The sequence below is a fragment of the Nicotiana tabacum genome, chromosome 17 (genome assembly GCF_000715075.1).
Source record: "Nicotiana tabacum cultivar K326 chromosome 17, ASM71507v2, whole genome shotgun sequence".
NCBI classification, from domain to species: Eukaryota; Viridiplantae; Streptophyta; class Magnoliopsida; order Solanales; family Solanaceae; genus Nicotiana; species Nicotiana tabacum.
Window position 1 is genome coordinate 43,838,385 of NC_134096.1, and position 12,571 is coordinate 43,850,955.

Genomic DNA, 12,571 nt, shown 5'->3' on the forward strand with positions numbered 1-12,571 from the left:
GACTTTTTACAGTAACATATTCATCGTTGCATTCTGTCTTTTGTTTTGTTGAAATAGTAGTCAATTTGGTCGGCTACAACTTGGATGATACCAAAATTCGTTTTTCTTACTAACTGGATTGTGAAATGAAATCCTACCTCACCTCTTTCTAATACTAGAGTGGAAGAAAAAAGGCTTTGATACCTGTATAATTGGTGAAATCTCTCAACTTAAGGGGGGCTATCTTGATATTTATGAAAACTTTGAGGAGGAAGGGATGTTGGGTGTAGAAAGGTATTTATATTATCGGGATTACATACATTGACAGCATAAATAATTTTTATACTACTAGATTAAGTTAATCTACAACAACAGATAACTTGATATAATAACTTAAAAAATAAAATAGTAAGTAATATGGTAGGACCGATAAAATTTAGATGATGATGTATAAATTTTATCTACACTATTCGTGCATATATTTAACTCATAGAAATTAAACCCAAAAATAGAGTCTCTACCCTATTAGCGTATATCTTTAACTCACGTAGTACACACTAACCAAAAAAAAAAAAAAAACCTTTCAATTTTAGGCAGCTTGAATCATACATCAGCATACAGTAACTTTTTGATATCTACAACGGGAAGCCTTAAATGAACCAAACCAAGGAACAACTTCCACTTTATGTTCCCAAATTCTAAAAAGGCTGAAGTACTGAACAGTAGTACTATCAAAACTGTTTTCGCTTTCTACCCTTATGTAATAAGATCTCATGGGCTACTCATCTTCTGGCCTATAATACAAAGCAAAATTGGTTTACGAGGGACGTAAACATGAAGGTACTGATGAAAATCATTGCGTTGGGTCCATAATAGCAGAGGCATCAAACTGAGAAATTACTCCTTCACTCAACAGACGCATTGCTGCTCCTCTTGAGAATTTCCTTGCAAACAAAAAACAGGGAACCTGTGTGGAATTATTATGGCACCACTCCGTTCTGTACTCAGTTTCATAGTAAACATTGTCGATATCCTGTCAGAATTGGTTGGATACATAAAACAATCAGTTATGAAGGCCAAATGATTTGATGCATAACTAACTAGAAATCCAAGAGAAACTACCAGAAAAGTCAACCAAGCGAATCAACATAGAGAGTTAAGAACTAAGACCACATAAGAACATTCCGATTTAACTTATCTGCACTCACAATCTAAAGAATTTTTAGACTACCAGAGTACGTTAACTAGTTGTTAGTTAGTTATCTACCTTATTCTCTAGGTTATTAATCAATTTCTCCCATCTTCATCAACCAAAAGAAATACAAAATATTAGAAGAAATAACAACAATAACATACCCATAATTCCACATAGTAGGGTCGGGGAGGTAGTGTGTACGCAAACCTTACCCCCTACCGTGTGGAGGTAGAGAGGTTATTTCCGATAGCATTAATGAAAAGAAAAACAAGACGAGACAACACCGAGAATCCATGTAAAAGCAGCATAAATAACAATAAGATAATAAGATGACCGAAATGTAAAGAAACGACAGATAGTCATAGAAATCTATACCAACAAAATGCGAGATTACGTACTAGTACTACCGGTATGAATAATCTAAACTACCTAACTTACTACCCTAATCCTCGACCTTCGCACATTCCTATCAAGGGTCATGTCCTCGACCAGCTGTAGTTGTGCCATGTCTTGCCTAATTACCTATCCACAATTCGTTTTTGGCCTACCTCTACCTCTCCTCAGACTTTCTAATGTCAACCTCTCACACTTCCTTACCGGGGTGTCATGTCCAAACCATCTAAGACAAGGAAGATTGAATCTTCTAGGTGCAAGTTAAATATCAACTCAAGAAAGCGATAGGCGAATGGGGATAGGCTCGGAAAAGGCATTTCCCCTTAGACGACTAATATAACCTCTAGCCTTCAAGCCCATTCCCTGAGACAGGACTTCGACCGCTCTTAGTTCTTGGACCGAATGGAAAAGATGCAAAGCTAAGAGAGAGGTGGAAGGCTTACACAACTGAAAGAACAGAAGGTCGCTCTATGACAACAATTAAGGCAAAAGCAAATTTAACCTTAGCAGATTAGAAGGATAGCGTAATAACTAAATGAAAAGGCTATGGTGATAGACCCCAAAGAAGATACCCTTGCTCACACCTTAAGCTGGATTCAAAACCAAAAGTAATTGCGCGTTTAGCCGACTGGGAGGACTCCCTAGAAATTCCTTGTTTAGAGAAAGCTTAAGCCTAGCTTCCCGCATCTTGTCCTCAATAGGGGCCACACCTACCTTGTCCTCATAGAATAAAATTCTCTGACACTTTCAGTATATATAGAAGTTAAACTCCAAACATAAAATAGATAAATGCAGCCAAATGTCCAAGTGGAAGATGATAGAATATTACATATGCGCTTGCTAAATTACCTTTATCCTCTTGATCTGTTCAGCCCCTGCATCTTCATAGCTAAATGTCACAGGATGCCAACTACTTTTGTCCATGTTTGTCGCAGATTGATTCCACTCTGTATAGGTTATCGTTCTACGTTCCAGTTCTCCTTCACTGTCATGCATCTATTCGCAAAAATGAAAAACCAGTGCATGTAATACCGATTGAATACATGATGATTCTCATAAAACAACACAGAAGCAAATTGCTTAAGAACATCACAGTTTTGACTTCTTCCATGAAACAGAAAGAAAATACAAGACTGGAAACAGAAAAGCACCATAGGTAAATAATTGGTTAGTTACTTACTGCCAATAATGTCTGCACGTAATGTTCATCTGGAATGCAGTTGTGACTTCGCTGCACGATATACTACAAGTTTAGACCAAATATGGCTTGGAAATGAAAGGTTAGAAGTTGATGAAATTGAGCAATGGAGTTTTTAAATCCAGAGTTGAAATTGAGGAAGGGAAAGAGCAGCATGATGCACACCTTGCAGAACATCTTGAAAACGGGAAAGACAACATCATCATCTGCAACGACTTCTGCATGCCTCCTGATTAAAGTGATCCACTGGACTAAAATGCCAAGTTACAACTTATGGAAGTAGGAACCCTATTCTATTGATTTAGTAGCAGAAAGAACGAGATATTAATATTTCATAAAACAATCTAACTGTGATATATGAATAACACTGAAGCCAACTTTCTAAAGAGTTAAAGTTAGAGAAAACCAAGCCCAGATTTAACCAGAAGGCCAATTTTTATTTTGTATACCAATTTATTTTCGCTGACTAAATCTGTTATCAACTCAGAAAAGCTCACAAAGGCAACCAGAACCAAGCTGGCTATATCTTGTCGCTTTTTGTATTACTTCTTCCTGTATGTTGGTCGCTGACGCTGAGTTGTAGCGGATATATTACACATTGAATCTACAATCAGTTTACTGAAACTGATATAACATCTAGACATATCACAGGGGAGCCTGGAGAAGTGTCTGCTGAATCACTTTCAGCAGATTGCTTTAATGTCCTTCAACATTAGTAGATCCATAATTTTAAGTCAGTAGAATCATGGCACTGTTTGTATCAACTATTTCTTGAAGACATTCGTGATGAGATTCAGTATTAATATATATCAGCTCCGAGCTGCTCAAGCTTTGCTCGGTTTGATCTGCTAAGCACGTTTTGGTCAGAGTTAAGCTTGGTCTTAGGCCAGCCTGAATAGATTTCAAGTCTGAGACTGAACCTTACAAAACCTGTCATGCTAAGCCTGAAATCCTAGCCAGCCAGTGTTCATATGCATCTTCTTTCTGTCCTTCACACGTATATAAATGCAAAAGCCTCACAACTCATCCTAGTTCAACGGCTACAATTCTCCATCTCTTTTCTTCTGTCTCCTCTCCTTACCAGTTGAAACTTGTGACCTAAAACAATTTCTGAGCCACCGTTGCTGCTCACTAGAAGCTTTCCTTATGTTAAAGAGATTCAAGAATTAATCCACATATATAAAAAAATATGTTTTACCCATTTGCATAGCATAATTTTCTAACGAAGGGGGTTCAATTGAACTCACTTCGCACTATGTAGTTCCACTCTTACTCGCCTCGATCTCTTTTTGGATTTAGTTGGAACTCAAAAGTTAGTCACAACAGAAGTGGTCCACATATCACGATGCTTAAGGAATACATTTCCGATGTAACCTTAGTTGTCTTTCATGTAAAGGTGCTTTTAAGTATAGCAAATGTTACAATGTCAGTATTGACACCTCTATGGGTTCTGTTCTATATTTAGCTTGTACAAGAAAAGTCAAGATTCTAATTGCAGAGCCGATACCATTAGAATATTAATGGGTTGTAGAGTTGATTTTCTTTTTATGCTCTTTGATAATCAAATTTCGAGGTTCTCATTCCATCGCCTTGTGCTCTAGCTAAGTAAGAGGTAGGTGCAGCTAGGTTCATTTTAACCTCGATACTTGACACTCTACCTAGATTATTGCTCTGCATGCTTTACGAAAAAGACACCGAAAAGATCTACTCCATTAGGGCAGCAAAGTAGACAGGTGGCAAACAATTCTATGTCACAACACATTTAACTAAAAGATCAAGCAACTACCTGTGATCCTTTCCTCCATTTGCTCATAGGTATATATGGTGACATGTTTGGGTTGTAGCGGCACTCCTTTTTATCGAGAAAGCTGGAAGAGACATACCAAAATATATTATTCACTGAATGCATAAATATTGAAATATTTAATCAATCCTAAACAGATTCTCTAATCCAGAATCCACTTGAGGGTCTGTTGGGTAGAACATAAAGGAAACGGAAAGAAAGTAGAGGAAACACAAGATTATATATTCTTCTCAAAGCTACAATGTAGTTTCTTTTAGCTATTCTTTTCTTCTAGTTCCTCCAAATCAGTCAACTGCGGAGTTCATCATACAAGTTATATCCAGTTTACCTGTCTACAAAACTCCTAGGAGAAGCCCTCAAATAGTTGTATATATAGCTAAAGTTGTACAATGGAACGCAGCTGCAAATTGAGAAGTACTTAGTTACATAAATATCTAACACCAAGGTCAAAGAGATATAATGAAATAAACTGAAGAAAAATACATGGATAGAAAGAACTAAACAGGTCCAATCAAATAGATGGCCTCAAGACATCAAGTTACAAGTGGCACTTTACTTTGAGAATCTGCGAGCTTTTACTGGAATGCCATGTGCATGAAAAAATAATGAATGCACAATTCAAAATCTCATAAATCCAGTTTGCCCTTTACCATTTTAGTATATATCAATCTTGACTAATTCTAAAAAATTGTTGGCCTCTTACACTTTTTCATTGTCATGTCCTTGTTGTCTCTCATCCTTGTTAATTTTTCCCAAGAATTACAGTGTTTCATCTACCTATCCTATCAATAATATATTTCCTTTTTATTTTTAGCAACAAAAAGAAACTATCATGTCACATCATGTCTGTTCAGCGTACTCGATAGGTATTGACCATTCCTTCATTTTTTCTAGCATTTTTAAGAAGCAGCATATACTACCACCTTACGGATCCATTCGGATTTATATGACCGTATTTAATCAAGGTGGAAACTAAGGAAATATTAAAACTTTCAATAGGTAATTAGTTTGAGATGAGCAATCAAAACTACTTGGTTAAAGATATACCTAAAGTATGTAATAGTCGAAAATGAATGAATGTTTGGTAGATTGTCCAAGAAATGTCTATCAACATAATGGGAAGAGTTTTTTTTTTTTTTTTTTTTTGGAGATGGCAGAAAACTTTTCCATTTAAGATAAGGGGCTAAGTACATTGGTAGATGGAAAAGGGGAAGTAGTTCAAAAATAATTAAGAGAGCAGGTAGTAATCAACGTTTCTGAGAGTTAGAAGTTGAACCTCTCTGACAATAGAACAAATCTTCTATTGGCTGGATCCTTAAGAGCTTGTTCAAGTAACAATCTCTCTGCTTCAATCATACTTGCTTCTCCCCAAGCCACCTACAAGTCACAATTAATATCAATCGGGCTAAGATATCAAAATGAAAGAAATTCAAAAGGAGAAAGGAAGTAAGCAACATACATCTCAAGTATCAGCAGAAAATCTAAAACCATTAAACATAAATAGTTCCTCATGAGTTGCGGAAAGAATACTACAACTTAAAGAACTTGACTAATGGATCTTAAATCAAAAAGCTATTGGAAAAGGAATTAAGTTATAAACATTGATAATGTAAAGACTTTTCACATGATCAGTGTAGTTTAACCTATTATAGTATGTTAGTTATCACATTTTCAGGTAACCCCTAAAAGCTTACCGTAAAACTTTACCTTTAATTACCTTTTAATTGACATGATCTTGTAAAAATGTTGTTACACCGTAAGTGCAGGCACTTAAACTCATTAGGAAAACCAGTTGAGAATCACTACAAGTAGTCAAGGTAACCTAGCTAAACTATTCAGGTATATTTAGGTAGAGCTGTTGATAATCTTCGAGAGTCATAAGTAATTAATAGGGAGATCAAAAGGAAGTGAAAGAAGGGAACACAAATAGATTAAAAACTCATATTGTTTCATTCAAAAAAAATAAAGATAATTTGGGTTGCGAATTAGGAATATAAGAAAGGGATAAAATCTGCTTTCTCTTTCAAAAGTGACAGCAAGTAAGAACATTATTTACCTTGATGCTATTATTCAATTGACGATCATGAAAGAAAGATGACCTTGTGGTAGACTCGTTAAACACAAAACCAGGCTCCGAATGTATATATATTGAAATTTTGTCAGCGTCAGCATTCTGCAAACATCAAACAATGATTAAAACCTGATATTCTTCACATTTCCATTATTCCCGCAATGCAATTAAATAGAATTAGATACTAATCTGAAGCTGAAAAGCATCTATTTTTGTATTATCAATTTTCACTAATTCTTTAAAAGACCTTATCTGCAGTGAAAAAAAGGAACTTAAATGAAGAAATATATATATACTCCCCCTAAACCTCCGAAGTAAAATGATGATAACATTCATTTCTTCAACTTATTATGTAATGTAGGACACTTATAAACTTGATGAATTTTCACAAAGTTCTGAAAAAACAAAAATAAAAAATGACGTCACCTCGAAGAAAGATTTCCAAAGGAAATCAAGAGGCAAATTACGGCGGGCTAGAAAGAGAAAAGCAACTTTGGGATCGCCTCGAAAACTAATGGAATCCCAGTTGGGATGGAGAAATCTACGAGAAACTGAAGAAGGATTTTGGGAGTGTGAAGGAGGGAATCGCTGGAGGCTAAGAAAAGCCAACATGCAGAGAACAATGGTGAGAGTGAGGAAAACCACAATCAACAGCTTCCACGCGAACCACGATATTCCTCCTGCTCCCACAATCAACCCCTTCTTCTTCATGCCTTAATTACGTACACTCTTTAATTTCTTCTGATATTCATCATTTGAGCATTTTGTATTTTCTTGTTTGTCTGTTTGTCTAGATGTGTGTACACAATTAATTAATGCCTACATATATAGAAGGGCAGATCGAGGAGTGTGTACATTGAGCCTTTGGTGGTTGAAAGGAGTGAATCAATGCATGCATTGAGACTTGAGAGAAAGAAAAGGGATGTAATGTAATGCAAGATTTACAGTTTGTTACTTCCTAAAAGGAGGGAGGGAGAATTAAACGGCACGTTTTATCCCTTCTTTTTCAACTTCCAAGTTGCACTCATGTATGCATTTAAACTAGCACTAGTATAATTACATTCCGAAGCACTTTTGCCTAATTACCCTCTATTTACATTTAAGTATAACATAATAATCGTGATAAAAATCATCTCATACTATAGCAAAGGAAAAACTTACTCACCCTCGTATACGAAGAATTAATCCAAATAGTCGTTCACCTAATCGGTTAAACTAAAAATAGTCAGTGAATGAATAATATATGTAGTTAAGCCAGTATTTTAAAAAGCAATTTATAGGCGAGTGAGGCATACCAAAAAATGCATTGAGACGTACTGGTTGGGCGTAAGTACCGTGGGGCGTATGCCCCAACCTTTTGGGCATAAGCACCAATGTTCTAGGCGTTAATTAGAGCCAAAATTGCTTAATAAATCCATTTTTAAAACTTAAATACCCCAAAAGTTAACTCATAGTAAATTTTCAAACTAAAAAACTCAAAAGTCTATATTTTTTTTAATTGTTTATCCTAATTTCACAACTTTTCTCTTTGTCATTTACTGAGTAACAAATACACTTTAGACCTTTGTCTATAAAAATACAAAGTACAAAAAATGCTTCCACTTTTGCATTTTCCTTCTTTATGCTCAATTTCCTTCAAGGTTTTTTTAATTCTTTTCAAGTCAGTTTTTGGTTTTGGAATTTCTTTTGGTATCGCTCTAGTTTAAATATTATTTTGAAGATTCTATTCTAGCTTTTGTAGTATAATAAATATTTATGTCTTATTATGTAGTTTTAGGTTTTTAAACAATAACATTATATTATTTTTATTTTTATTCTTTGAATTATTTGTAACTAAAATATTATTTTTAGAAGTTTACTTATGTTCCATCAAAGTCATGTTATAGGTGTAATGCATCTTTATGTCATTTACTTTTTTAAGTTAAAAAAATATATTCCTTTATATGGTTCGTGCACATGTTAGCATTGTCGCACCCCTTTTTCTCGCGAAGGAGGGATTCGACACGTGACAACTTTTTTAAATGAGGTATTAAAAGAGGAGAGTCGCCACCTAACGAATTTTTAAGGTGCGTTAGGGCACCTATTATGCAAATAACTTTGTTTTAACTAGTCAGCGCCACCAAAGATCGGGTAAGGGCTCAAGTTACATCAAATAGAGGTGTTAGGCACTCCTCGAGGTCCACAACTGTCGGTCCCGACCGAACTTAAATTATATATATTAGTCTATATGATCAAGTAAGCAAAAAAAAAGTACAAAATCTAAGAATTTTATTACAAAGAGATCTTGAATAGGGAGGTGCAACTATTTTCCGTTCTAATAATACTTTGCAATTTCCTTAGAATAGGGAGTTACTCATATTATTCAGAGGGCACAGACTATCTCTCCTGCTACCCGACTACTATGTTAAAGTTACTACCTAAAAGCGTTCTAATTCAATTCTAATTCGTACCCTATGCGTGCATTACCCGTCTCATACCTATAGTGCATGAGGCTTTGGACCTCTATTTGTATGGTTCTAGACCATTATCTAGGCAGCTCAAAATTGTAAAAAAGTAGGCGACAAGCAAAACATATAAGGAATCCACATAAAATAATTAAAGGCCCATATTAACCTCTACACCTAAGCAGCAAACGCACACAAACACATATGTCAATTATGAATTGGCAAACTCCAGAATCTTAAGCCTATAGACATGCTTTCTAGGCGATCAAATTACGCAGGCAATTCCAGATATAAGATATTGCTTATAGACAGAATTATGTAAGTATGACAAGTTGGTTATTGAAAGTTTTAAGTTACCAATCCTATATGTGTGATCCCTAAGTGATCTACGCAGTTGGGTATAACAAAATCTGCTGGGAAGAGTCCCAGAATTATCCATATTTTCCTAACATTGTCGCTCAGGAACAGTGTTTAAGTAGACTAATATTAACCAATTAACAAGCAATTATTTTCTATAGGCAGGATCTCTAATAGCTGATGATTAGAACTCGTTTTATTTATACTAGTCCTATAAACAAGATTTCTAGTGAACAATGTGATACAATAGCAAACGAAGTGATCAAAATCCTATAGGCATGATTTCTAACGATTACCTAATAGTGAATGGGAGGAAAGTTCATTGCCATTTGTTTCTAAAGGCAGGTTTCTAATGCAGTTGAAAGTAGTCATGCAAACTGAATTAGTGCTTACTTCCTATAGGCATGCTGTCTATAAACACGTAGCAGTAGACATAACATTTGAACTCATGTTTAATGGTAAACAAGTAGTGTGTGTGTGCTTCTTCTAATGGCATGATCTCTACAGTGCTCATATGATCGAACAACACATATAGCAAACATATTACCAAGTCCTATAGGCATGTTATCTACCCATTGCATGTAGATATTAAATTCTACCTATTTTCTTTTTACTAATACCCCAATTGTTTATACAAAAGGTTATTAAAGGCCCAATAATGAGTAAAATATAAAAATATTACATATTAGTGATAAGAGGCCCATAGCAGGCCCAAATAAAATAAATACCCAGCATTACCTGGGCCTTCAATAGCTCTTACACAGCATACCCAGGCTTTCAGCAAAGAGCCACATTCAATACACGACTCAGGGATCCATAGAGGAGTCCAAAACCGGTTTACTCAACCGTGGCACTAAGGGTTGCATCATTTAAATTAGCCAATTCAAGTACACAACACTTAACAAGGGGGAGTAGAGTGAATAGGAACAGTTTGAAATTGAGGGAGTGACTAAGGACCAAGCCATAGTGTGTCAGAGTTCACAAGGGTCTCAATTGGACCCCGAGCAGTGCTCACACTAGGGAGGCCAACAATAGAACCTAGGTAGCCTTGGCATTCAATGGGTTAAGAATAAAGAGTTTAGAATAGCATAAGTTGCAAGTAAGGAGAGTGGACAGAAGTTAGGGGATACATTCATATCCTAAAGTAGACATAGCCAAGTTGAGCATACAGAATAGCCAGTCAAGCATGTCATAAGACTTGTTCAGTAGGACTTCAACGTTTGGCAAAGTAGCACATCACAAACACATATTGGGAGAATTAGGGGAAGGAACAGGTTTGCAAAGTTTGACAAAAAATCAACACTAACAGGTTGAGACCTAAGAAGTTTGATTTAGGCTAAGTATACATCTTAGCTTCACAAGACAAACAGGTTAATTCTCATTAGGAGGTAAGGCAGCGTTGAAACACATATTATGACAGGCCAAGTAACCACTGAAAGAACAGGGAATTAAGACATACTGGGTAGGGGGTTAAACATGCTAAAAGGCATACTGATAGAGAGCAGGGTCAAAATATGTCATATAGGCAAGTCATCAATGAAATTCAGAATATGAGGGGAAACAGGCTTGTGCCATACAGCGGGGTACATATTCATGCTTTTGAACTCAATCAACTAGTTGACTAAAGAAGTACAAATTATGCAAGTGAGGCATATTCAAGTAACAAGATTGATAGCAAAAGACTAAATTAAACACCAGAATATGATAACAAGTATAAGGGTCCCAAACAGTAATAATTTCTAACACATTGACTGGTCATAACTTAATAGAACCAGGTTTAGGCATGCTTGAAGCTAAAGGCTAAGGAGACCTAAAGAGTTGAGGAAAGCAAACAGAATTACAAACAAAAGCAATCCAGAAAACATACTAAACTAACCAATTTCAGGAATGAAAATGTATACAAACCATAGATGCATAGGAATGAAATTGCAAAGTATAGTGACTCACCAGTTAAGCGAAGAACAGTAAAGAATCGGTTTCCACAGAATACCCAAAATCCCTAATGCGTCAAAGTTTCCAAGAGCTTCGATGAACTCAGGGCAGTGCTCGCACCAAGAACGGGTTAAGAAACAAGATGCTAATGGCCTTGTCTTTCAGCCGGCCAATACAGAATACCAAGCAAGAGAGTAGCAAAAACCTCAAAATTTTAGTGAAGAAATCAATTTTCTCCAAGTCTGTCCCAGAAGGGAAAATGAGGGGGTTTATATAGTAGTCAAAAATCGAGTAAACATATAAGGAAACAGAATAATTTAAACAACAAACAAGGAAAAGAAACATGCAAATCAATTTGAAATCAATTTAAGAGAGAAAATATGGTAAACCCTAATTTTTAGGGAAAGTGTAAATCATCAAAATACAAACAAAATCGGACTCACACAGTGTAGAATAGAACGCGTATAGACGAAATATAATCCTGATTCAAGAGATAGGAATCAATCGGACAGAATATGAGAAATAGTACTTGCCATGTTTAGGCAAGTACTAGGTAGTATCATAGAGAATCAACCAGTAGCGGAAACACACAAATATGGTAAGTAAATGAGAGGAGAATCCCATTAGGAGAAGGGTTTAGAGAGGCGGAGATTAGGGTTCTTTAGAGAGGGGGAGAGTTTTAGGGCGGCGGATTTAGAGGTAATAGGATTAGGGTTTGGGGTTGGGTGATTTGAAAGGGGTGATTAAATGTGGGCCGTTGATCTTAGAGATCAACGACCGGGATTTTAAATAGGGGTTGGGTCGGGTTGGCTAGGCGGGTCGTGACCGGTTTGGGATGAGGTTATTGGGTTAGTGTATTAGGCTGGTTTGGTTCGAAAATTTGACTCAAAATTGGGCCAGCTTTAAGAAATAGAAATTAAACGAAAAATAATTTAAATAAATAGCTAAATAAATATATAAAAATGCTACTTATGCAAATTAATATTTTACAATAATAGGAGACTATAAAAAATGTAAGATATTATTTTGAACCTAAATGAAATATCAATTGCAATAAGAATGCAAAATGTAAGCTATTATTACAAATTTATGCAAATAGCCTAAAAATACCATTGTAATTATATAAGAAATGGGGTAAAAATATTTCAAAAATGTATTAGGGACGCAAATAATAATTTTAGGTGATTAAGTCATCACA

At 35.6% G+C, this 12,571-nt stretch overlaps 1 protein-coding gene across 1 annotated transcript; it reads right to left on the reverse strand.

Annotated features, from left to right (window-relative positions):
- Window positions 1–441: 441 nt before the first annotated feature.
- On the reverse strand, window positions 442–7,595 carry LOC107767875 (glycosyltransferase BC10-like). The gene is made up of 9 exons (XM_016586979.2): window positions 7,067–7,595; window positions 6,626–6,742; window positions 5,846–5,946; window positions 4,898–4,969; window positions 4,552–4,633; window positions 2,931–3,011; window positions 2,748–2,798; window positions 2,417–2,563; window positions 442–1,012 (listed from the first exon to the last, which is right to left on the reverse strand). Exons 1-9 carry the CDS (start codon window positions 7,349–7,351, stop codon window positions 833–835), a joined length of 1,116 nt encoding a protein of 371 aa, XP_016442465.2. The 5' UTR covers window positions 7,352–7,595; the 3' UTR covers window positions 442–832.
- Between the last annotated feature and the right edge of the window lie 4,976 nt (window positions 7,596–12,571).

Excerpts from the sequence above, each read along its gene's own strand:
- LOC107767875 (XM_016586979.2), bottom strand. The coding sequence starts at position 7,351 with ATGAAGAAGAAGGGGTTGATTGTGGGAGCAGGAGGAATATCGTGGTTC. Across the intron at positions 6,743-7,066 it reads TTTGGAAATCTTTCTTCGAG|AATGCTGACGCTGACAAAAT; the intron begins GTGACGTCATTT and ends TGATGTTTGCAG. Across the intron at positions 2,564-2,747 it reads ACGTGCAGACATTATTGGCA|ATGCATGACAGTGAAGGAGA; the intron begins GTAAGTAACTAA and ends TTTTGCGAATAG.